This window comes from Sturnira hondurensis, unplaced genomic scaffold (genome assembly GCF_014824575.4).
Source record: "Sturnira hondurensis isolate 20B ecotype Veracruz unplaced genomic scaffold, ASM1482457v3 Scaffold0003693, whole genome shotgun sequence".
In the NCBI taxonomy this organism is placed as follows: domain Eukaryota; kingdom Metazoa; phylum Chordata; class Mammalia; order Chiroptera; family Phyllostomidae; genus Sturnira; species Sturnira hondurensis.
Window position 1 is genome coordinate 6,075,395 of NW_028076324.1, and position 24,385 is coordinate 6,099,779.

The window sequence follows — 24,385 nt, forward strand, 5'->3', positions numbered from 1 at the left end:
TTCCTGTGAGTAAAACCAGATGCTGGTTTAGAAACCCTGGAATGGATTCCCGAGAGATACTGTCAAGCTCCCTTCCATTTCCAGAGGCAGAATGAGCAGCTGTCAGGCGTGGTACGAGAGGAGAGGATTCCTGTGTGTGAAGTGGGAGAGGGCTGCACAAGCCCCTTCCGGCTCTGGGGCTCAATAGTCAAAGCCCGGGGAGTCTGGGGTAGATCCAGGCTGCTTTGTCTGGGACCTTGATTTTCCTATGGAAGTATTTAGAAGGCAAAGAGAACAACAACAACAAAAATAAAACATTCATTTTGAGAGACTCCCCACATATAAGATTTGTAAGGTCTATGCTAGGCTCCTCCATGGCCTCAGGCCTAGCTCCACATTCCTGGGCCATTCCAGAGCTGTCTTGCTTAAGGAATCACATCCAGCTCACATCAGAGAGCAGAAAGTTGCTGACAGCAGGAGCCGCAGCAGCCCCATCCCCGTCCCCTAGTAGGCTAAGGAGCCAGGAACTGCACCCTGGGGAGGGCAGAGGAAGTTAGGAAGAGATAAATCCAACTGGAGGGATGCCCCCCACCCAGCTCCCTCTCCCCATGCAGGAGGGTTGCTTTGCAAAGAGGTTTTCAAGGATATGTTCTGGCCAGTGTAATCGAGCAATCCTCAGCAAAGCATGAAGACGCCTCAGAGCTGACCCACATGTTGCTGGGCAAAGTGCTGACCAGCCAGGGATGGGAGCTGTCAGTGAGAGGTGTCCATAACTTGCCACATGCTATTGCTTTTGAGCACCACCATGACGCCCATTTTAAGAAGAGGGTAGGTGTAGAGAGGTCACATCTGGCCAAGAGCGGAGTTAGAATTCAAACCTAGTGCCTAAGTCCAGATCCAGCCTCTTCCCACTCTCTCCTGTTGCCTCCCCACAGCAATCACTGCCGCCGCGTGTTCCCCGGTCCAAATTCCCGAACCCACCCAGGGCCCAGGAGGCACGTAGCAAAGCAGCCCTTGGATTGGTGTGTTGGGTTCACAGAGGCTCTCTTTGGGTATTTGTGGTGACAAGGACCAGGAACTCATCTGGTCACTGCAAATGAGAGGGGCTTATAGAGAGGGCACCTCCTTTAGAAGATCAGGACTCATGGTCAAGGTGGGCCTTGCAGAGCCTGGAATGGGAAGGCCATTCAGACACGAGGCAGTTCTGAGGCCACAGCACCAGGGGTTCATGTCCACACACTCATGTCTCACTTTCAGCGTGGCTCCTTAATTTCTGTCCCTGTCTCCTTTTGCTTCTGCTTCTGCTCATCTCTTGCCATTTCCCCCAGCTCAGAGAGTCTGGGTGGTCCTGCAGGCTATCATCCAGTGGTTTGGACAGGGCCTCACCCACGTGTAGGGAAGCGTCCATAGGCTCACACCTCGATTGGCTTGTCTAATCCCAGTCTTACTGCATTTGATGTTAAAGATAAACAAAGCCAGATGATGGTTACAGTGGACAGGACAGATTTTCATCAGTAACATATAATTGCAATAGAGAAAAGAGACCAGCACAAATTGAATGCAGTTTTGATTTGTACAGAGGAGACTGGGCGTCTTAAAGAGATGATGAGGAGCCTTGGCTGGTTGGCTCAGTGGATTGAGTGCTGGCCTGTAAACCGGGAAGTTGCTGGTTCGGTTCCCAGTCAGGCCACATGCCTGGGTTGCAGGCAGGGTCCCCAGTAGTGGGTATGTGGGAGGCAACCACACACTGGTGTTTCTTTACCTCTCTTGCTCCCTCCATCCTCCTCTCTAAAGGTGAATGAATGAAATCTTAAAAAATAAAAAGACAATGAGGGGATAGGAAAGGGGACGAGTGGGGGCTTAGTAGATCAGGGATATTAAAAATTACAAAAACCAGGAAGGGTCTTGGTCCCTATGAAATCCATCTGGCCCATCCAAGCCAGATTCCTCCCTCCCGTGGAGGCTGGGAGGTACAGGCCTATCTTCAGGAGTTGACTGGACAAACAGTAAATTCTTCTGATAACCTTGCGTTTTCTCAGGCAGGCACTTTAAGGGAGGCTAGGGCCAGCCAAGGGATGCAGCTTCGAGCTGTTGAAAATTATGTTAGTGTTTTGTTCAAGTCTTTATAAGCCGAGGTGGAGGCTGGGGTTTGGTCAAGGAGAGAATCTTTGTCACTGATCCACTAACCAGCCCTGGGAAGTGAGTGTGACTGGTGAAGAAATGAGGAAGCCCCAGCTGCTCAGAGCCTCCAAGACTTAAGAAGAGCAGTGGCAGTGGCCTTGACCAGCCCCCAGCTAATGCCCTCTGGCTGGCTCAGCTCCCTCACCGCCGCCCCCTTCTGTCTGCCTCAGACCCACTCCTGCGGCCCTTAGTGGGGGCATTTTTGCTGAATGTCTTGGGCATTTTTACATGCAGAGGAGAAGCGGGGTTAATATAGGTCTGTGTCCCCGTGGCTGGGTCAATATACAAAGATGAAGCAATACATAGGGAGTCTACCGTGATCTACAGAAAGGCAGCACAAATAGATGCAGCCCAGAGTCGGGACCCCAGTGACCGTGTGGACCATGAGCGCACAGCGTCCTTCCTGCAGCACCACCGCTCCTGCCCAAGCTGGTGGGATCAGTGAGGGGCACAGCACCCATTCTCAACGGCCGGGCACTAACGATGGAGGCTGGAACCAGAGGGAGACAAACTGTAAGGCATTCGGCTGGGGATTCCGGTTGAACCCTCTAACAAAGTCACGTATCCATGCATCCTTCTGGTCTTCATCCCATCTATTCTTCAAACATTTACTTAGCATTTTCAGCCAGCTAAGCATAATATTAAGTACTGTGGGGTCATGGACAAAGAAAACATCATCTCTCTCTGCAAGGAGCACTTCCCTATGGAAAATAAGAGATGTACGTGTAGCCCTTAGAGACAGAGCTTTTCTCACGCTCTCTCAAGCCGTGCCCTCTGGTCCGAGGAGTGCCAGCCTGCCTCCACCTTGGCTCCATAGGTTGAACCTCGAGCCAGCTTAACTCTGAGTCATGGCTTAGGCAGGATTGAAAGTGGCCGGCGTTGGAAAGAGCAGTGGTCTAGGAAGAGAGGGACCTGGCATTCCAGTAACAGCCGGTCACTTCCTCTTTCTAAACCCTCAGTTTCCTCATTTCTAGATGAGGGTTTTTACCGGGTAATCCCTGAGATCTCCCCCAGCTCTGTCATTCTGTGCTCTTATCTAGAATGCCTGGAGGACAGATACATGCATCCTCAGCACGTAGCACACTTTTGGAATGTGGCAGGGATTCCCTAAGTGTACCTGGATGGATAAGTAAATGAGTGATAGAAAACGAAATACATATATTGATAAAGAATGAATACACATAAAGCATCTTCAGCACCCCAAATCTGTGCACAGGAAGCAGAATAATCCTGGACTTCAATGAATATTGTCACATTCCTCTAAAGCTAAGGCTGGTTTATCTTTCCCTGACACGCTCATTTTCAATACAAACTCAGCAGTTCACAAGGGCGTCCTACTATCTCGGTCCTTCTGTAACTCTTAGGAGAAGCCAAACTGTTTCTATGAACTTGGGGTAGAAGCATTACCGTTCAAGGTTAATGTGACTAGGATCAAAGTCATGAAGCCCAGAGATCTCATGAAAACTAAAGACACTGGGAGAAAAGAGAAGGTCTGGACGGAATTGGCCCAAGAGTTAAGTGTCAAGTCCAAGCCCCAGCCAGCTCTTCTACTGCTAACTGAGAGATGACCTTGGGCAAGACACATCACCTCTCTGGGCCTGTTCTCTCGTGTATCACATGAAGAGTTTAGACTATGGGATCTCCAAGCATCTGCGAGCTAGATGCTTCTCCATCATCTGGGATGATTAGAAAAGCCCAAAGACTATGGGACTAGTACATAAAAGTGGCCCCGTGCACTCAGTGACGATGGCGTCTATAGCCCACAACTAAGCCGAAGAGAGTTGTCACTGGAGACATCCCTGGAAAATGCAAGGCTTCCTGGTCCAGCACTGTGTCTGTTCTTATCCGCAGTCTGACCCCATCTGCGCCTCAGCTGCACCCTCTTTACTGAGGGGCCAGGTCAGGACTGAGCTTCAGCTGCGATCCTGTTTCAGGCAGGTGGAGGAAGCCTCTGCTGTTGCTACCTGGGTGGCTTGCATAATGGGAGGGTGGGTAGAGCAGGTCAGGGAATGAGGAGGTGGATTCTGCGCTCTGGAAAGCTTGGAACTTTCTAGCGAGGTGGAAAGCTCCAAGCAGTGGTTGGACCCACTGATGTGCCAGAAAACTCGATAGCGAGGTGATCGAACCCTTCAGTCTGGGAGAAAGCAAGGAGGCAGCCCAGCTAGAAAGGGCCAATCCCTGGGTTCTTCTTCTTTTTAAAAAATATTTTATTTTATTTTTTTATTTTTAGAGAGAGGGGAAGGGAAGGAGAAAGGGAGGGAGAGAAACATCAACGTGTGGTTGCCTCTCACGTGGTCCCCACTGGGGACCTGGCTCATAACCCAGGCATGTGCCCTGACTGGGAATCAAACCACAACACTGGTTCACAGCTCACGCTCAATCCACTGAGCTACACCAACCAGGGTTCTTCTTCTTCTTCTTTTTTATGCTTTTATTTATTTATTGTTAGAGGGGAAGGGAGGGAGAAAGAGAGGGAGAGAAATATTGATCAGTTGCCTCTCACACGTCCCCCAATTGGGGGCGTGGCTGGCAACCCAGGCATGTGCCCTGACCACAATTCCCTTGGTTCTTTACATTAGCGTCTGGTCTGAGCTTTTAATTTGAAGGAATTCTTCTCTGTTTGCTTTTCTGTGTAGAAGCAGGGAACCTCTGGCTCTAAATCTGGGGCAACAGGGAAAAAACAACAACAGGGGCCCTGGCCTGGGAACATCCGGGTATCCCCCCTCTTGGGGGTTCAAGGAAAAGCCCTGCTCAGGTCTCCCCATCCAAGATGGCGCCTCCGCTCGCTCTCCATTCCCTTTCTGTGTTTCTGTGCCTTGATGGTGATGCGCTCATCAATGCTCGGACTATATATTTGGGTTAACTTGGGTTATTCAGATATATTTGTATCTGTTTTTTTGGCTTCATTGTTTGTCTTTCCCACTACAAAATCAGAGACTGTGCTCTTGGATGTGCCCACAGCACCTAGAACAGGATCAGGCCCCCGAGAGGTGGGCAGTCACTTACTTCGCTAAACAGAAGCGAACGCAGGGAGTTCATTCTGGCCAGAGCAGAGAGGACATGGGGACTCTGAACGGCGGCCTTGGCGGCAGTCTTGGCTGCCCAGCATCCCCATCCGGCCTCTTCCTATTATTTTGACTTGACACCCTGAACTCCGCTTGGGCTGCTCAGACCCGCAGAGCCCTCCTGCCACTTTCCTTTACCGATGCCCCATACCGGGGCTCCCTCGGAGGCCTCCTGGCCTGGGTTGGCCCATGGCCACAGTGACAGGGCGCTGACAGAGGCGAGACTGGCCTATGAGAAATCAAGACTGACATCTCAGCTTCGGCCAGCCCACCGGCCAACCCACCCAGGGCCAAGCCCCCAGCCAGGGCTAGGCCTCATTGGCTGCTGCTGGCTCTGAGCTAGCACGTCACTGCGGCCACAGGGGGCTCCTCTGTCTCAGACCCGACCTCTGCATTCCATCCCCGTCCAGGTGTTCCTGCTCCAGATTTCTGTGTCCTCTGGCCCATCCTCTGCCGTTTTTGACAACCTAGTGGGAGCTTGTGTTTTTAGTACATCTGTATGGGGAGAGCGGTAAGAGGTGCAGAGTGCAGAGAAAATGGCCTTGGACGTTTCCTGGGGCCTGTGCAAGCCATCACCCTGTACTTGTTCGGCATCTTGGGAACGGTGTGGTTTCCTGGTGACTTCTCTGGTTCCCTGCGCAGAATGTGCTGGGGTTGCCCCAGCCCGGGCAGCATGTCACAGGCACGTGCCCAGTCTGGGCTCCTCTCTTTTCTCATGTGGGGCAGATGTGGAGTTAATTAATTCTGTCATTTCCCCCAGAGGCCTATGAAGGTCTTTCCCAATGACTGTCACAGTCATTGGAAGCGGGAATCCCCCAGCCCACCTGGTCAGAAAGGAAAGAGAAAAGATAGTCCAAGGCTGGGGTGCTTATTGGGAGCAGAACTCCATCGGGTTTGCTGTTGTCTCTAGCAGTTCACACAGGGGTTTTTCTGCATTGAGCCACCCACGTGTCACTGGGTCACAGTGTCACAGTGCCACATCCCTATCTCCACCCTACATGGCCCAGCTGATTTCTGGCTGCAAAAAGAAGACAACTTTGACCTTTCCCTTGGCCTTGAAACCCCTGAACATTGGAGCCAAAAGGAACATTGCAGAGCATCAAAGCCTGCCCTTCCCAGTGCCAGCCAACAAAATCATTTGGGCCACTTGTGAAAAAACAGATCCCTGATTGCTGCCACCAAGATTCTGACCCAGGAGGTCTCAGTGGGCCTGGGAGCCAGCATTGCCACAGGCAGAGCAGAGTGGATTTCAGGGCTGATCTCTGCGACACTATGCAGGTGGATACATTCATCCACACGCACGGACCATGTAACGTGGGCTTTCCGTGATGGCGATGCGTCAGTGTGCGTTCAATTGCAACTAATACAGCACTTTGGCGGGGGATGTTGAGAGTGGGGGAGGCTGTACCTGTGTGGGGGTGTGTGAGAATCCTCCATACCCTTCTGTCGACGTTGCTGTGGACCTAAAACTGCTCCAAGAAAGTCCAGTCTATTCTCCCAGACACAGAAAACGGACTGATGGTCACCAGAGGGGAGAGGGGTTGAGGGACTGGATGGAAAAGGTGGAGGGATTAAGAAGCACAGAGAGGTCGTTACAGGGTAGTCATGGGGAAGTATAGTCACTCATAGAGTCACAGCTCTGGGTGGTGCCCAGGGGGGCCTAGAATTCCCAGGGGGGCACTCTGTGAGGCGTGTGACTGTCTGACCACTATGCTGTGCACATGAATGAATACAAAATAATGCTGAATGTAAACTGACTTAAGAAGGAAAGAAATGAAAGTCTCATAAAAGAAAGTAAGAGGTGGAGAAAAGAAGCCTGGTAAAGGGCAGTGGAAACATGGTGACTTGTGGGGGCCGCAATTTCGATTGTGGCGGTGGCCCCAGGCCCCTCTTCCCTACCAGGAGGGGGTTGGTGGAGGGGAGTCAGGGAAGATCCCTGGGGGCGGGGGCTGTGTATCTGGAGCAGAGTGGTGACTGTGGGCTGCTGCCAACAGGTGGCCCGATGATCCGGCTGGTGAATGGCTCAGACCTACACGAGGGCCGCGTGGAGGTGTACCACGACCGGCAGTGGGGCACCGTGTGCGACGATGGCTGGGACAAGAAAGATGGGGACGTGGTGTGCCGCATGCTGGGCTTCCGAGGCGCAGAGGAGGTGTTCCGCACAGCTCGATTCGGGCAAGGTAAGGGGCTTTAGAGGAAAAGGACGCAGGGAAAAGGCCCAGGGGTCCTAGGATGGGACTCCTCTCCGAAGCTCTAGTCCCCTCTGCAGCAGTCCTGCCATGTGTCACCTCGCCTCAGTCCAGACACTTCTTGTGACGGGAAGCTCATTGTCCCCCAGGCAAGCCTGCCTGTCTTGGGACAGTTCTGATGATCAGAACATTCTTTGCCCGGCGCACTGTGCTGAAGGGCTAAAGGGACTTGGGGCCAGCTGAGAGGAGGGGCCGTGCGTCCTGCCCAGAGAGGGAAATGGAGCGAGGCCGCATCCAGACTGGCCGTGGAGCCCCCCTCCTCACAGCTGCCTTTCTTCCCTCCCCACGACAGGCTGCTGCTGGTGTTGCACAGAAGCTTGTCCCTTAGCCCTCAGTCACTGTCATGGACTGAATATTTGTATCTGCCCCTAATTCCTATGTTGAAACCCTAATCCCCACCCGACATCGTTTTGGGAGACAGGGCCTTTGGGAGGTGATTAGGTCATGAGCTGAGCCCTCACAATAGGGTTGGCACCCTTATAAAAGGGACCCTTAAGCCCAGGCCAGGTGGCTCAGTTGGTTGGAGCATCATCCTGTACACCAAAAAGTTACGGGTTTGATTCCTGGTCAGGGCACATGCCTAGGCTGCGGGTTTGATCCCCGGTCAGGGCGTGTACAAAAGGCAACTGACCAATGTTTCCCTCTCACATCAATGTTTCTCTCTCTCTCTCTCTCTCTCTCTCTCCCCCCTTCTCTAAAATCAATAACTCGGGTGAAGATTTTTTTAAAAAGGAACTTCCTGAGAGCCCCCACATCCTCCTTCTGTGGGGACACTGAGCGAAGTCTAAACCCACAGGAGGACCCTCGCCAGACCCCGATGGCCCTGGCAGCCTGGTCTCCAACTTCCAGTATCTAGGACTGGGAGACATATCCTGGGCCACCGGTCTCTACTGCTTCATCAAAGCAGCCTGAGCAGACTAAGAATCCCACTGACCGAAAGTGACTCCTGATGCAATCTGTTGTGACAGCTGGTGGAGAGCAGCCGCTTGACCCCGCACATACTGGCCTCTCCGTTTGAAAGGCCAGAGTACACAGGGCATTCAGAGGGTCCCACTCCACAGGGGCAGCCCCTGGGGACAGAGCACTCACCTCCCACTTAAGGTTGGGGGCTGGATTTCAGTTGGTTTTCTTCCAGAAAAATTGCCATTTTTGTTTGCATAAGGAACAGAAACAGGAGGAACAAGTTCTTGCCTTTCAATGTTTGAGTCTAATGAGGACTTCTTCCTAATAAGTGGAAGTAAAGCTTTTTGGGGGAGGAACCCTCAAAAACTCCCTTAGAGAAGCCACAATAGGCCACTTGAATGTCATGGCCAGTGTTAGCCCAAAACAGACGTTGTGGCCTTGGCCGTCCCCCTTGATGTTTATATCAGATGGCACGTGGGGACGTTTTCAAACTGCAACTCAATTCTTTCAGCCAGTCAGCAGGAAGCTGGCCTTGCTTCCATGTACACATCAGATCTGTGCCATTCTTTTTCCCCATCACGGTCCAACACCTTACGGCCTGTGACATTCAAGACCTTGACAAGTGGGCTGGCCTACCATTGTGAATGGGTGTACAGAGAGAAACGGGGGCCTAGGGAGGGGAAGGCACCCACCCAGCCAAGCCTCGTCTGGCGCCCTGTCTCCTAGCCCAGCTGCACCCCCTTCTTTCCACAGCAGTTTCTGTGCACCTTCCGTAGCCCAGGCGCTGGGCCCAGCAGGGGCAGCACCGAGATGAGTCCACTGACTGTGAGTTCAATGTGTTTCATTTAGAAGTGAAGGTGGACACAGTTATAGATCCCGAACAGCGTCGCCAGGGTGATCACACCAGAGCAGCCCTGAGAGCAGAGGGGAGGGGTTGCTCGCCCATCCTGGCGCAGACAGGGCTGTGTATCAATCCGGACGCCCCTTGACCACAGCCCCCTCCCTCACTGGCCCCCCACCTGACTCTCAGTCCCGGGATGCCCACTGCTCAGGCTCACAGGGTCTCCCGCACCCACAGCCCCTCCCTCCTGCCACTCTCACCCACTCCTCTTCCCCCTGTCTGGTCCCTTTATCTCTGTGGGTCCCACACATTCCACCAGTGTCTGCCTCTATGCTGTCCTTGGAATCTGTCCCCTCCACTTTGTTCTCACTACTCCTGTCTTAGGAGCTCAGGCAGGGAAGACCAGTGGTTAGGAGCTCAGGTTCAGGGGTCAACCCAGCTTAGAATTCGATGTCTGCCCCTTGCTGGCTGGTGGCCTGGAGCAGATTTCTTAACCTCCCCAAGCTTCAGTTCTTCCACTTCTGAAAGGAGATTACAAGGGCCAGGTTTGGTTTCCTTAGCTTGGTCCTTTAGGCCCTGCCCTCATCAGCCACATGAACCTACTCGCTTTCTCTGAGCTCGTGTAGCTATTCCATGTCCCTTCAGTCTGGAATGCCTTTCCCTTTTCTCTTTCTGGCTATTCCTACTCTGCTCCTACAGTAGCTCAGTTGTCACCTCCTAAAGGCCCCTCCCACCCCCCTCTCCACCCCAACCCCATTTGATGCTCCCAGAGTAATTGTGTGCGTATCTCTGTCATAGCACCGCTCACAGTCCCTGACATACATGTGAGCGTCGTGTGGGCTTCATAGCTTCAACCCCCAGAACTGTGCCTGGGACATAATAAGCACTAGAGAAGCATGAGAGGGAAGATGCTGGGGGAGGAGGAAGAGACGGAGGAAGGGATTCCTGTGCCCGCCTGCTCTGAATCCTGCCCAGGGTTATACAAGAAACTGCCAACCCCCGGTAGTTCTCTCAGTGGTCTGACACTGTAACACTTTCCCAGAGGAGGCTCAATAGTCAAATTATCAGCTACTCTGGGAAGACCCACATGAGAGAGACCTAAAGATGTTTAATTTTACATTGGTCCAAGAGCTGCTGGAGAGGAAGCGAATGTGGATAGAGAAGGTGGAGGGATGGGGCTGGAACGAGGTCTGGGAGGAGGTGGGCGGGACTAGAGTCCAGCACGGCTGGGAATCGTGCTTGGACCTGCAGAGGACATCTTCCCATGAGACAGATGAGAAGGAGGTGAGGCTGGGCAAAATGCAGACAGACTCGCAGGTGAGAGTGGGTGCATTAGGAGTGTTCGCTTCTAATCATATCATTGTTACTGTTTGGGGCCCCCCTTTTTTTTCTAAGAAAAAATTCAAACACTGGGAGATGGCTTAGTGCAAGGCTCAGCGAACAATAAAAGACCCAGCAGCAAATATGTTAGGCTTTGTGGGCCAGACGGTCCTCTTACAACTCAACTCTGCAGTTGTAGCATGAAAACAACCATCGACAAAATGTAATCAAGTGATGAGGCTGTGTTCCAGTAAAACTTTATTGACAAAAGCAGGCAGTGGGCTGCATTGGCCCAGGGTTTCCCACCCTCTGGCTTAGTGTTTGTGCTGTGTACTGTGGTTCTATAACGAATGAAGACTGGACCAGCTGAATGTCAGAGGCCTGGGTCATGGTCTCTTAACCTTGATGGCTATGGGACAAATTATTTGATCTTTCTGGGGCCTCTGTTTTCCTGTTCTTAAACATCTCTGTTCAGTAGCTATCCTGCTGCCTTCTGTGTGATGCTCCCATGAAAGCCTAGAGGATTCAGTGTACTTTATTCTGTCTCTTAATATTACTCTGAATAAACGTACAGAAGCTCAAATGTCAGCTCCTTGAAGCAGAGGGATTTTTGCCATTGTTATTCTAGCTTTTCTGTCCAATGACGTGGTCTGAACACCCAGCACAGTGCTGAGCACAGAGTAGGCCCTTAAATAAGTGTTGAACAAATGAATGACAAGGAGCAAATGAAATCTCCACTGACTCGCCCCAACAGTATCCCCTTCCAGTTGTCAGAACACCTGGCCCCTAGTCCCGGTGTTGCCTGCATCATCCCGACCTGTAAAGTGGGGAGCAGAGGGCCCAGCCTGCTCACCTGCTGGGCTTCGTTAGGGAGCTCCAAGAGGGCAGCCAGGTGGGAGCACGCACTGACACAGACGTGGACACCTGCGTGCATCACGCAGACCTGGTTAAAGCACAGGCTCTGACTCAGGTCTGGGTGGGCCCGAGACTGCATTCCCAGCAAACTCCCAAGTGAGGCTGCTGCTCCTGGTCCTCGGGCCATGCTCGGAGGAACCAGAGGTCAGCTCCGAGCCTCGAGCCTCGGTGCCTGGAGTCACAGGAGTTTCCGCCTCCCTGACGCGGGAGGAGCAGAGGTGTTTTATGGGTTCATTGGCCCTTCACCCCCGGGCTGTGTCATAACTGCAGACTCAGTGCTGCGGATTTAACGACCCTGCTCTCATCTCATCAGCTCTTGCTTGGTGAGCATTAGCCAGGGCTCTCTGGCTAAACACCAGCTAGAGTTCGGAGCCTCACGGTCCTCTGTGCGAATTTGGGCCCCTAACCTTGGGCCTCTTAGTATTTGGCAGCCCCCTCTATTTGCTTCTTTATTTGTTTTGGGTGTAAGTCACCCCACATTGCTTTTGGGCCTGCAGCCTCTTCCTGGGTAATTTGTAAACCAATGTGTTTTCCAGGAGGCATTTAATCTGCGAATCATTGCTTGGCCTCAAAGGGTTTATTGTGTAAGAGGCATAGGGTACGTGGCCAGAGAAGAGGTTCTGGGGAAGAAGTAGCATCCAAGACAGCGGAGCATCCAAGACGGCGGAAGGAGGCCTCTCCTCCCACCTCTGCCCCCAGTTCACTCTGCAGTCCCGCTGACAACAGATGCTGCAAAGCTCCGCACAACAAAAGTATTCCTTTGTGTGATTAGTTCTTGGGTGAATGACAGTTTTAGGGTTTACCAGTCAGTGCTGACAAGCCCTCTAAAAGGAGAGGTTGTCTGGCTGCTGAGAGATGGGACGGTGGGGGTGGTCGGCAGAGCTAGCATCAGAATATAGGGACTAGTCATGATCTTATTTGACCTGCTCAGGTTGACATAGCCAGCAATGTTGAAACCCATTTTATGACCTTTAATTCCATGCTTTTTGGTGCCAGTTTATAGACCCTAATAAGTTAGGGTGCTAGAGTGACCAGCCATCCCAGTTTACCTAGAACTTACCCAGTTTTAGTACCGAAAGTCCCACATCCCAGGAATTCCCTCCCTGTTTCAAAATGGAAGTGGTCCCCTAGATGGGACCAGGACTTGAGTCGAGGTCCGTCCTGCTTTGCAAAGCCCCACTTCTCCTGCTGTGCCAGTGCCTCGCACCCTTGAACACGTAACCACTTGGTTCAAAGGCAGGTCCCAGTTCAGTGGGTCCAGGGCGGCCCCGAGGCTTTGCACTGCTAACAGGCTCCAGGTGATGCCTGTGTTGCGGGCCAGGACCACACCTGGAGTGGTGAAGCTGTACTCATTGCTCCCATGGGAGCCCTGAAGCTCAGCCATTCTTGCCAAGGACCCCCAAATGGGCTTCCACTGCGTAGGGCCTGGCAAGATCATCAGCCCAGAGAGCCCCCCTAGACCCATGGGTAATGGTCCTACTAGTTCATCAGTGGGGGACTCCAGGTGACTTTGGTGCGGCCTACTCCCCTGGCCACCAACCCCTCTAATTTCAGAGAAGCCATCTCCATTCCCTCTTGGAGCCTCACTCAGCTGCCCCATTCCCCTGACATTTATTGAGGGACCTTAACGCCAAGTTTATGTCTCTCAAGGCTCAGGTACAATCCTGGAAAAGCCATCTAAAGGCTCCCCTGCCTGGGCACCTTCAGACCAGTAGGTTGGTCCCCTAAGGGCCTGGGTAAACAGAGCTGACTGCAGGAAAAACTCAGATAGATTGTCTTAGGGACCCTGTTTGTTGGGAACTGAGCTAATTACTATGGTTAGGGATGCATCTCCCTGCCATCAAATATATGTCTGGTTATCATGTTAACTTCTGGGGTCCTCTGCCATTCCAGCACCGATATTTGGGGCTCATAGAGTAGGAACCATTGAGGTTAAACTTCTACATATTGCAGATAATATTGGCACTGAAATACTCGGTAACGGGGCACTGGGTCTATCCAGTCCAGTATCTGTCTGACATTGTCCCTCTGACGTGGCGCTGCCTGAGTAGTCATTAACAAAGACTGTGACGTGTCTTATCTCAAAAGTTACGCAGTGTCTCGCTATAAAGCATAGGCCTGGAACATGGTAAGACTTGGGCTTGAGTTCAGATTCTTCCACTTGCAAGCTGAGCAACCTTGTATCAGTGGCTTTGTGTGCCTCAGTTTTCCCATCTGTAAAGTGGGTTTCTTAATGCCTCTCTCACAGCACCGTTGTGAGAATGGAGGAAGATCCTATGTGTAAGATGCCTGATGCAGGAAATAGTCAGTAAATACTACCATCACCACTATCGATCATTGTTATTCTGCCCTCAAAAAACAGAGCCCAGAAAATAGGTGTTTGAACTTGGTGGGGTGGAGAGGGAAGGTGGGAGCCACTGGATTTGCCAGGACAGCCTAGGGCAGCCTGGCCGAGGACTCTTACATCCTGTTCTCCTGCATACCTGCTAAGAATCTGTGTTGACTTGTCTCCACAGGCACAGGGAAGATTTGGATGGATGATGTCACCTGCAAAGGCACAGAGAGTTCCATCTTCCGCTGCACCTTCTCCAAATGGGGGGTGACAAACTGTGGACATGCTGAGGATGCTGGGGTGACGTGCATCAGACAGTGAAAGTAGACATAGCCAAGGTCTGGACCCTACTGACCAGCCTTCCTGCATTTCTGGGGTGGGAGTCTTGCTTTGGGCTCCCCCGATCATGCCTCTGCCCTGCCCAGCTCAGCATCCTAACCTCATCCCTATCCTGAGACTACAGTGGCCTGTCACCATCCTCCTCTTGGACATTTGCTCCAAACTGTAACTCCGGGACCTACTGCCCACTCCCCCCTTCCACCAGAGTTCCTGAATGTGGAGACCTGGTCAGCTGGATTGCCATTTTCTGCAGCCTTCTAGTGCCGTACATCCCGCCTGAATATGCATGTTTCCTTCCGCCCATTAGTTATGGAAGAGTGTTGAGACAGCATTGGGGACAGATGGCACAGTGGGGATGGGAGGGAGGTATAACAGCGTTCGCGCTTTGGATAATTCCCAAGCCTGGGTGCAGCCAAGGCTTGACATCTCCCTTCCCAGCAAGAGAAAATACTGAGTGATTCCTTTTCCCCTCCTTACGCTGCCTCTGCATCCTTTTGTTACTTTGGGAACGTGACAGCTGTAGGAGTGAGTGGGAAACGCAAGTCGCATGCAGGAATTCAGTTGCATTTGGAGAAGGGGAGTGAAACTCACGTTCACTGAGCGATCCCCAGGTGTGCTACATAGTATCTTGGGCGCTAAATGTATTTATCCACTTCGCTGCATTTCTACAAGGCATGTTAGCTTAGGTAGTACCTCAGCTCCACTCCCCTAGCCTAGAAGGTGTAAATTGAGAACGACTGAGACCATTGTTTCTGCCTGAAACTTGGTGTGTCTCTGCTAGGCTTGAGCAAGGAGCTCTTGGTGCAAGACCTGCATATCTAGAAGGTTACAAACTCCAAAACCTGTGGAGTGTGAGTGCAAGATCTCCCATCCACGCAAAAGGAAAGGTGGTTTGGAGGGTGACGTGGGTGACGTGGGGCTGTCGGGGTTAAACTGAGACCAGCACTCTCAGTCGTCTGGCAGTCAGGGCTAGAGCCGTGGCCCCTGTGTCTCAGAGCTGTCTGGAGGGGATGCTGTGGAACCTCCCAGGCCCCTATGGGGAGGATCTGCTGATGGGAGAACATGTGCCCTGATGGGTCCTAGAGGAGTCGAAGGAATTGAGGGTTTCTTATCACCTCCAGGGGAAGAACAGGCCCTGGTCTTCTGTGCGTTCTCAATCAGCACCTGTCTCCTAGTGACAGGGGATCACATTTTGCTTTTGACACCAGGGGGCGGTCCAACTGGGCCACCTGTGCATTCCAGGACTCGGTGAGCTACATGGTACTGAGGGGGCGCAGACCCACCTTGCATGTGGGAGTCACAGACTCTCAATAAGGCCTCAGACACACAGCCACCTGTCCCATCAGGTGAGCGTCAGCCTGCCTGGGGGGAGTGGCGCCTGGCACCCTCCAGGGGTGGGGCCAAGACAGTTCCTGTCTGACCAGTAAATCAATATGTGCTATTGGTTGTTCTTTGCTTACAATATGCTTATTACTCATTAACGTCCTGATGATCAGAAACTCTCCTTCGGACCAGCTGTTTGCACATCTCTCATGTACTCATGCATTTTTCCCAGCACTGATCCATGTATGTGTATATACACACGGCACTGTTCACCGCATAGCTCAGCATGTTGCAAAGTTCGTGTTAAAAAAAATGCCAAATGTGGAGAGATGTCATGTTGGGTGAAATAGATTCTCGAGCTGGTTCTGGCAAAGAACCCAGCTACGCCACCGCTGAAGACCTGTGTGACACTTTCACTCGGTCTTTCTGTTTGGGAAACCACAAGTCTTGTTTTGCATCCAATAAAAATGATGGTGATAAGTGTTTGAACCTTAAAATGAAAGTCTACTAGTTTACATACCTACTTAAGAGGACATGGAGATCCCCATGGACCTGCATTTCAGGGACTACAGGAAATTAGGCTTGGCCTAAAGTACATCAGATCTTTTGTAAGAAAGAATTTCAATAAAGCTTAAAATATGTCACGGAGGAACTTCGCGTCACATTTTTTTCTCACAAAAACCTGGTGGGGAGGACTGGTAAGAATTGGACTGTGGGATCATTTCTCAGTGGGGATGGCAAATGGACACCTTATGAGAAGGAGCCTTCATGCCCTAAAGGGTGATAAGCAGGCTGGACCAAGGACATGGCGGAACACAATGTCTCAAGCCTCGCTCAGTCACCTGCGGAAAGGGGCCCGAGCAACGGAACAGTAACCGAGGCTCGGCTTATGGGAGAATTGCTTTGTTGTCAATAAAGGAAGCAACACTCGCCTGTTTTCTCACCTCTCCGGAGGTTTTACTCAGAGATGTGCTTCCATCAGAGTTCTGTTCACTCATGAGATGATCTCCAGCTTCAGGTGCGAGGTCTGTGAGGTCGCTGAGCCTCAGCACCTGATGACAGGCAGGACCTCCTAGCCTCAGGACCTGGGCAGTGCATGGGGACTGCCCAGGCCACCGCATCATCGTGGCCACATGCTCATAGCTGGCACCTCTGGAATATCTATCTCCTGGCCCTGGGCTTGCCGTGGACCATGATAATTTGGTAAAGGAAGTTAGTAGAGAAAAGCTGACTTCTGGAAGTCCACAGAGGGGTACCCTGTTTTTCTCCTCCAAAGAGCTTGGTGACACCCTCCCCCTCGTCACTGTGTTTCCCACTCTGTGAACAGCCCCCATGGAGGCGGGCAGCGGCCTCTCCCCCTGCCCTCTCTGATGTCTACAAGGCATTACTAATGCCCTCATCTCAAATGCCCATGAAGGACAACTTTGGGGCCTGTATGTGCTGCAGTTACCCCACGCACTGTCACGGATGTGATGTGTGGAAAGGGTGTTAGAAATTTGTCCACCATCAGCACCCCTTAGTTTCTTCAGCCACATTGTTTTATGGCAGTTATCCTAACATTTCCATAAAATGTCAAACATGTGAGTCACTTGTCTTTATCTTTTCTAACTAGCTCTCCCTTCGACCCTTCATAGCATGCCCCCTCTCTTCCCTCTTCTCCTCTCCTTCCCCTCCACCTGTAGCATTTTGGAGCTGAGATGAGCCTCGCCGTTTATCCCTCTCCACCTGCACACCCTGCAGTTAGAAAAGGCTGAGGAGCTTCTGCGGAGGACCTCTGGCTCCCTGGGTCACTCTCCCCCACCCCACCCCCAGTGACGGGAACCCGAACTAGTCTCAGTGCTGCATGAGCTCCGGGAACGCTGCTTCCTCAGAAGTCGTGCTAGCAGCCTCATGGGGTTCACACAGATTGCTGTTCAGCTGACAACTCAAGGGGTCTTTCTGGAATTTTCTCTGTGTACCTCCTTACTTTCAGACACTGTGCCCTGCAAATCCCAGCCACCTTGGCCTCCCCGAGCCCCAGTCTTTGGCTCTTGGCCTTGGTGCGGTGGCCGGACCCTGGGCTCCCCTCGTGCTGCTCTCTAGGACCGGCTCACCTCACTTGTCATATTTTCTCAGGGATCACAGTCTTGTGCTCCCTGTGGGCCAATGTCTGAAATTAGGTTTCAAGTATTTCGGACAATTCTCGGGTTATGACGAAGGAAGGATAATTTTGGTAGGTACTCTCCCATGGCCCCAAGAGAACTTTGGGAACTCTCGGTCGGATGGAACTGTGAGGGAAGGGTCTACACTGTTAAAATGCAGCACCACCTGAGCATTCGTCTGAGACTAGCTCCGGAAGGAGTGTCCCCTCGTCGGGAGGGGGCTCCCCTTCACACTTTCTCAGGGCCCCACCCACTCAGACTCCTCCCAAAGGTCAGCCCCAGCGGCTTGCTTGTTTTTCCTTGGGACCAGCTGAATTAGCCTACAGATGCAACAAGGAAATGATATTAGAAAAATACAAACAGCTTTAGCCCTGGCTGGGCGGCTCAGCCGGTTGGAGCATCGTCCCATACACCACACATTGCAGGTTTAATCTCCGTCAGGGCAAGGGCCTAGGCTTCGGGTTTGATCCCCAGTCTCCCATGTAGGGGACTCAACTGATCAATGTATCTCTCTCTCTCAGATCAGTGAAAGCATGTCCTCAGGTAAGCATTAAAAAAGAAAAGAAAGGAAAAACACAAACAGCTTAAAAACAGACAAGTCTCCAAAATACAAGTCTTGCACTCTTCACATAACTACTTGACTTGTGGTCCCAAAGAGCTGGTAAAAATGTCCTGGCTCCTTGCCTGACCCACCTGCCTCTCAGCTCCACCTAGGTCCACACAATGGGCGTTTTCTTCAATGGGCATTTTCTTATTTCCCATCTCATGTTCTAAAGCAGAAAATTGTGCACTGGCTCTGTCGTCCACCAGGGCTGCGGTCACCAATAGCACATCCTGGGTCTGAGGGACAGACCTCTCACCCTTCCTCACCTGACTGACTCAGGTCCATTTCAATGACACAGTGACTTGTCTGTCTCTCCCTGTGGAAGCCCATGCCCTGTCCCCAATGGGGAACGGTTCTGACAAAATTCTTGCCCTTCTTTCAATTCTGTAGTCATGGAATTAGTATTACTGAATGTCTATTCTATTAAGGGCCCATCTTGCTGAAGGAGATGCAGTGATCTCCTGGAGCTGCAGGAGATCCAGGCCACCTCAGTTCCTGCCCTCACGGGGCTTACATTCCAGCTCTTATCCTCTCGTGGGTTTTCGCATAACATTAAGCACACAAGGAAAATAATATACAACAACAGAAAATACACGGGAGCAGGGTGCAGCATGGCTGCTTACTAACCTACTCATGCAAAACACAAATAACTCAGTTGTTTAAAAAAAATTTGAACACCATCTTAGTTGCTGGGCCAACAATAGCACAGGTGGCTCTAGTTTTGCAAATAATCAACAACAGGAAATGGAAATGCTCACACACTAGGACTCTAAGTCCATTCATTCAAGACAGTAGTAGCTGCTCATGTAGAGGCAATAGCTAACATCCCCTGAGTATTTACCATGGGACAGGTTCTCTGGGCTTTACAAGACCAACCCCCCTGAATCTTATAACCACTGGTTCTCTTCCCAGTTCTGCAGAGGTGGAGGGGAGACTCAGGACTGTGAAGATCCCACACTAAACAGGGAAATTAGGACCAAGAAATCTTAAACACGACACTCTTGTTACACAAGTAGTGATAACACCAGGATTCTCAAAGGTTAACGCTGAGGAAAGCGGAAACAGAGATCGTAGATGACTGGTAGAATACAAGGTATTTGGGCCCTTGGGTCCTGTTAACGTGATTACAGAAATAAAGAGCTCTGACTTCCATTAGCTACATTAAAATGACCCATGCACCACGTACAGAGTGAACCCACAGCAATGTCTTACAGTAGGACCAACCCACAAGTAGCTGAGGAGCAACAGCTGTGCCGTCTGGTCTGGGTGTGTTCTAGGCTGCCCCACCGGGGTCTGTGTGAGTGCACTCTGTGCACTCTGGGCAGCGACGAAATCACCCCCTGTTGCACTTCTCAGGACACATCCCCATTTGTTAAGTGACACAGGACTGCACGGCTGCAAAACCCAGGCTAGTCTTCACTCTTCTTGTCGGGCCATCTTTGGGACAACACGGAGTCCAACCTAGAGGAGCACCCGGAAGCCCCCTCTTTTTAGGTCTGCTTCTCTCCTCCTTCCTTACCCCTTGCCCAACTCCCAGGGTCCCCGCTCCACGGACTCCGTCCTGGATGGCAACGGCCAGTCCTTGTGTCCTGCAGGGGGGTGCACGTACGACACCAGCGAACCTCTGTTATTTCTCCTGATTGCCTCTCAGCCTGATGTTGGTGTGAAGCTCAACAGTGCCCGCCCCTCCCAAAGGGAGGACAAGGAGGAACGAAGGGATGGAGGTACTGAAAACCCCATCCTGCCATAGAGAAACATTTCCGAATGATGGCCTGCTTTTAATTTTCTTAATTTGTACAATGACAGGACGTAACACATCTAAATGTTTACTGAGCCCTTTCCTTCCACCGGGCACACTGCCTGGTGCTGGAGAAACAGGTTGCGAGAGACAGTCTGTTCAAGCCTCAAATGATTGTAAGGAAGAGAGTCACTCAAACTGGCTCACCTGAGAGATTCTGTGCAAGCCACTCACTCCCCGGTCCAGTCAGCTGTGGCCCATCTAGAGGAGCCGGTGAGAGGGCACAGTCACCCGGTGGAGACTCCCCTCCTTTTGTGCGAGGGGTGTTCATCTCAGGGGCAACGGGAAGCGAGCAATATTAGCATCTCTACACACAGTCCCTGCCCTCAAGGTGCCCTCAACTCAACAGAAAGGAGGACAACGAGAGTGGCAATAACCGAGTTTGCTGAGTGGAGTGGCCAAGTCAGGCATTGAAATTAAAAAGCACGGAGAAGGCATGTCTGACTCAGGTGCAGGGCTGAAAGGAAGTTTTCGACGAGTGCTGACCCCTGAGATGAATCTTGGCGGGCTCAGATAGCTACATCAGAAGGCTAAAAACTGAAAATGTGGACAATACCAAGTGTACATGAGGCTAAGGAAGACAGGAACTTCTGCGCCCTGCTGTGTGAGTGCTGGCGCAGCTATTCTGGTTAACGTTCGGAGAGTATTTAGTACGATGAAATACGGTTGAGCCTATGACCCAGCAATCCCGCTCTGAGTGCACATCAGAGGAATTTATGTCAAAGAAACAGGTAAGTAAATTGTGGTGAGTGCATACTTTTGAATATTGTGTAAAGGAAACAATGAAATATACACAGATGTATATATACATGTAAGTATATATACATGCATACATACAGCAACACAGAGCTCAAAGTAGTATAGAGTGAAAAAAGATAGAAATTGAAAAGTATTATACTTCTGCTTCCAGCCAAGATAGTCAGACGTGGATAAATATAACCACCGTTTTCCTTGGCATCTAAAACTCTTTGAAAGATAATAAACTGATCAAAAAAATTAATAACAATGCCTTGTGTCAGAAAGAATGTGAAGCCAAGGGACCCTCGCACGTTGCTGGTGGGAATATAAAATCATGCAATCACTTTGGAACACAATTGGGCAGTTTCTTTAAAAGTTCAATGTCAATCCTAGGTGTTACCTAAGAGAAATAAGAGCACAGGTTTGCACAGAGACTTGTATACAAATGTTCCTGGCCGCTTTATTGGTAATGTGCAAATCTTTGAACCACCTAAATGCCCACCAAGAGGTGGAGATGCATAGACAAAGTGTGGCGTATCTGTAGAATGAACAGAACTGTGGATGGACAAAGCGAACGTTGAAAATTTAAAGAGACAAATAGTATTGACAGATACAAAGTAAAACTGATCAAGCAGAAAAAGAGAAGATGGACATCTTAGGAATGTAAATGAGGACAAAGTAGAGAATAAAGAGAAAGTAAGAGAATATTGTAAACAACTTCCTGCCAGTGTATTTTTTAAAACCGTAGATAAAATTTAGGTAAACACTGAAATGAGACCAGAGGCTCCCTAGGGTCCTGCCGTTCTCTGGAAGGGTGGATGCTGGCTATCAGTAGCATGGACAGCTTCACACTACGCTCCACAGCTTATGTTTCTGTAGCTTTACTGGGTAACCAGCCAGAGAGCTTAAGGGAACTTGAGGGGCAGGAGGGAAGAGCAGATGTCAAGTAAATGGGAGGAAAAAAGGGTTTTGTAGTATTGTATTTCCCTCCTCTTCAGGAAGACCACTGTTGGCTCTCTGGTGACACCCACAGGCTAATGAGAGAATGAACGGTAACTGAAAGCCCTTGGGAAGGAACAAAATGTCTAGGGCCGAAATCGAGATTTCTGAGGCCGGCTATAACTGCATGCGAATCACCTGGAGATTTTATTCAAATACAGATTCCCATTCCGCTGGTCTGGGGCGGACCCCAAATTCTGCAGCACCCAGGTGATGCTGCGAGGCTGCTTGGTCACAACCACTTGTTGAGTAGCAAGCCTGTAAGGGATTTTCAGAGGAGGACACGCCGGAGGTGGAAAGGATATTAGAAGTCATTGTGTCCAACCTCCTCATCCTGCCGGTGAGGAAGCTGAGAACAGAGAGAGAAAGCAGGAACCGCCACAAATGTAAACGATGTAAGATGTTTCATTTCTCTAAACCCAGCTTTCTTGTCTTTAATAGCAAACTACGTGAGTGCAGAAATGCTTCCCACCTCTAGTATTTAATGATCACGGCACTCGCCAGGACCCCCCCCGCCCCCCCCCCCCTGGAGGGAACAGCGCGGGTCCAGCTTAGTCTGCTCCGATGGGCCCTAGAGACGAGGTTGGATGGCAGAGGCCACCAAAGACTAAGCAGATCACCAAATGAAAATGGCTGTTTTGTATCATGGATGATCCCCCCCCCCTTTTCTCCTTAACATGCTCCTGGCTGGGGAAGTAACCAGTTCTAGATGGGGTAGCAGATACTCCTGGTTTCCAGACGAAATTTCTCCTTCCCAGAGGGAAAGTGCCCCATCCGGATTCCTGGAGGGGAGAGAAATCACGGCCAGAAATCACCACGGGTTCTTCCTCCCATCATCTCTAGTTGCACAAACACAAAAAGGCCAACTCCCCAAACCGCAGCTCCAGCACAGCATCCACCAGGTGCGGCAGGGCGGCCCCAGGCCCGACCCTCACGTGTCCCTGAGTGTCCACTTCCTCAGTTTCCATGGAAAGCCCCTGCCCCACGCCACAGTTGCTCCCCGTAGCGAGGATACGGGGGAAACAAACGGGACTACTGATTTCTGATTCAAGGACGTTTGGAGACAAATTCCACTAACTCGCAACTACGTTAGGTGTAATTGGCCCAAGATTTGGAATGAATTACCTTGAAAAAGCAGCTGACTCTGCACTATATAATCCAGGACCTTGGGATGAATTACCTTCCCAAACCACAGTTAATTGGCAGAATATGGAAATAAGCACTGAGTCATGGAATTCATTAACATTACCATTTAAAGCAATGGCTAAACTGTATGAAGTTAGAAATGCAGAAACTGTCACTTATATGTATGCTCTGGCATGGGGTGGTGGAAAATTCCCCGGGCTGGGAAGCGGAAGATAAGGGCTTTATCCCGGAGTCAGCCACTTGCTAAACGTGCGTCCTTGGGCAAGATGGCCTCCCCGGGACTCGATTTTCTACACTTGTTAGATGAAGGGCTTCATTAGATGATTCCTCAGTTCCCTTCCAGCTCCAAAATTTGAGACCTTTTTGTTTTACATGGTAAATTTTTTTGTTTTAAAAAACAGATTACACAGTTTTCATATAAAAGATGAGATTTTAGCCCATGTGTTTTTTTAAAAAATAAACACACATGCCAATACTAGCCTAGGAGAAAATTCACGATTCCTACAGAAGAGAAATGTTGCTAGTGAGATGCCTCTTGCACCTTAACGGTGTGCCCAGGAGTGCATTCTGCTTGGGAACTGAGCGCACAGTGAGGCGCTGGTCATCCGGGACCTCGGTTCTGTCCTACATTCTTTCTTCAGCAAGTGCCACCATGCTTGGCACATAGCAGGACCTCCTAAATGTTGAGTACGTGAACAAAAAGAGTCATGTCATAATTCAGAAATTGTAAAATTCTGGCAAGGCTTAAGAACAGTTTCCTCCATCCTATTTCCAGTTACTGTCCTACCTGTCTCCTCTTTAAAGCTAGATCTCAAGAGATGACCTACGACTCCATTTCCTCGCTTCCCACTCCCTGTTTGACCTGTCACAATCTGACATCTACCCTTTTACGGGCACCGACACAGTCGCAAGCTTGCTGGTGGCGTCTGCACGGCTGTGATAATGGGAAATGTGTATATACAGAGCCAGCTTAGCCGTACCATCTCAGAAAATAGCTTTTGCTCTTTTCAAAAGGCTTGACCTATTTTCTGTCTCTTTAAACGTGCCTATTCTAGACATTTCATATAAATGGAATCATGCAACATGCAGTCTCTTATGACTGACTTCTTTCATTTAGATTTATCTTTTCAAGATTTATCCACGTTGTAACATGTATGAGAATGTACTTCATTTTTTCAAAATTGGTGAGTAACATTCCACTGTGTGGATATACCATATTTGACCATCATTCAGCAGGTGCTTGGGTTGTTTCTCCCTTCTGGCTATTGGGAATAATGCTGCTATGACTGGTCGTGCACAGGTTTTCACGTGGACGTAGGTTTTCATTTCTCTTTGGTATGTATGCATGAGCAGAATAGCGGGGTCAGATGGTAAATCTATGATTAAACTTTTGAGGAACTGACACACTGTTTCCCCAGGCAGCTGCTCCATTTCACATTTCTACCAGCAGTGTATGAGAGTTCAGGCTTCCCCACATCCTTGCCAACACAGAGCGGGGGCTGACGAAAAATT

At 50.6% G+C, this 24,385-nt stretch overlaps 1 protein-coding gene across 2 annotated transcripts in view; it reads left to right on the forward strand.

Annotated features, from left to right (window-relative positions):
- SCARA5 (scavenger receptor class A member 5) overlaps window positions 1–16,095 on the forward strand; it is a 98,221-nt gene extending 82,126 nt beyond the window's left edge. For both annotated transcript variants that reach the window (XM_037042225.1, XM_037042226.1), the window contains exons 8-9: window positions 7,220–7,405; window positions 13,970–16,095. In XM_037042225.1, coding sequence (XP_036898120.1) covers window positions 7,220–7,405; window positions 13,970–14,106 — 323 coding nt within the window. In that variant the 3' untranslated portion in view covers window positions 14,107–16,095. The remainder of the gene's footprint in view (window positions 1–7,219; window positions 7,406–13,969) is intronic.
- Window positions 16,096–24,385: the final 8,290 nt, after the last annotated feature.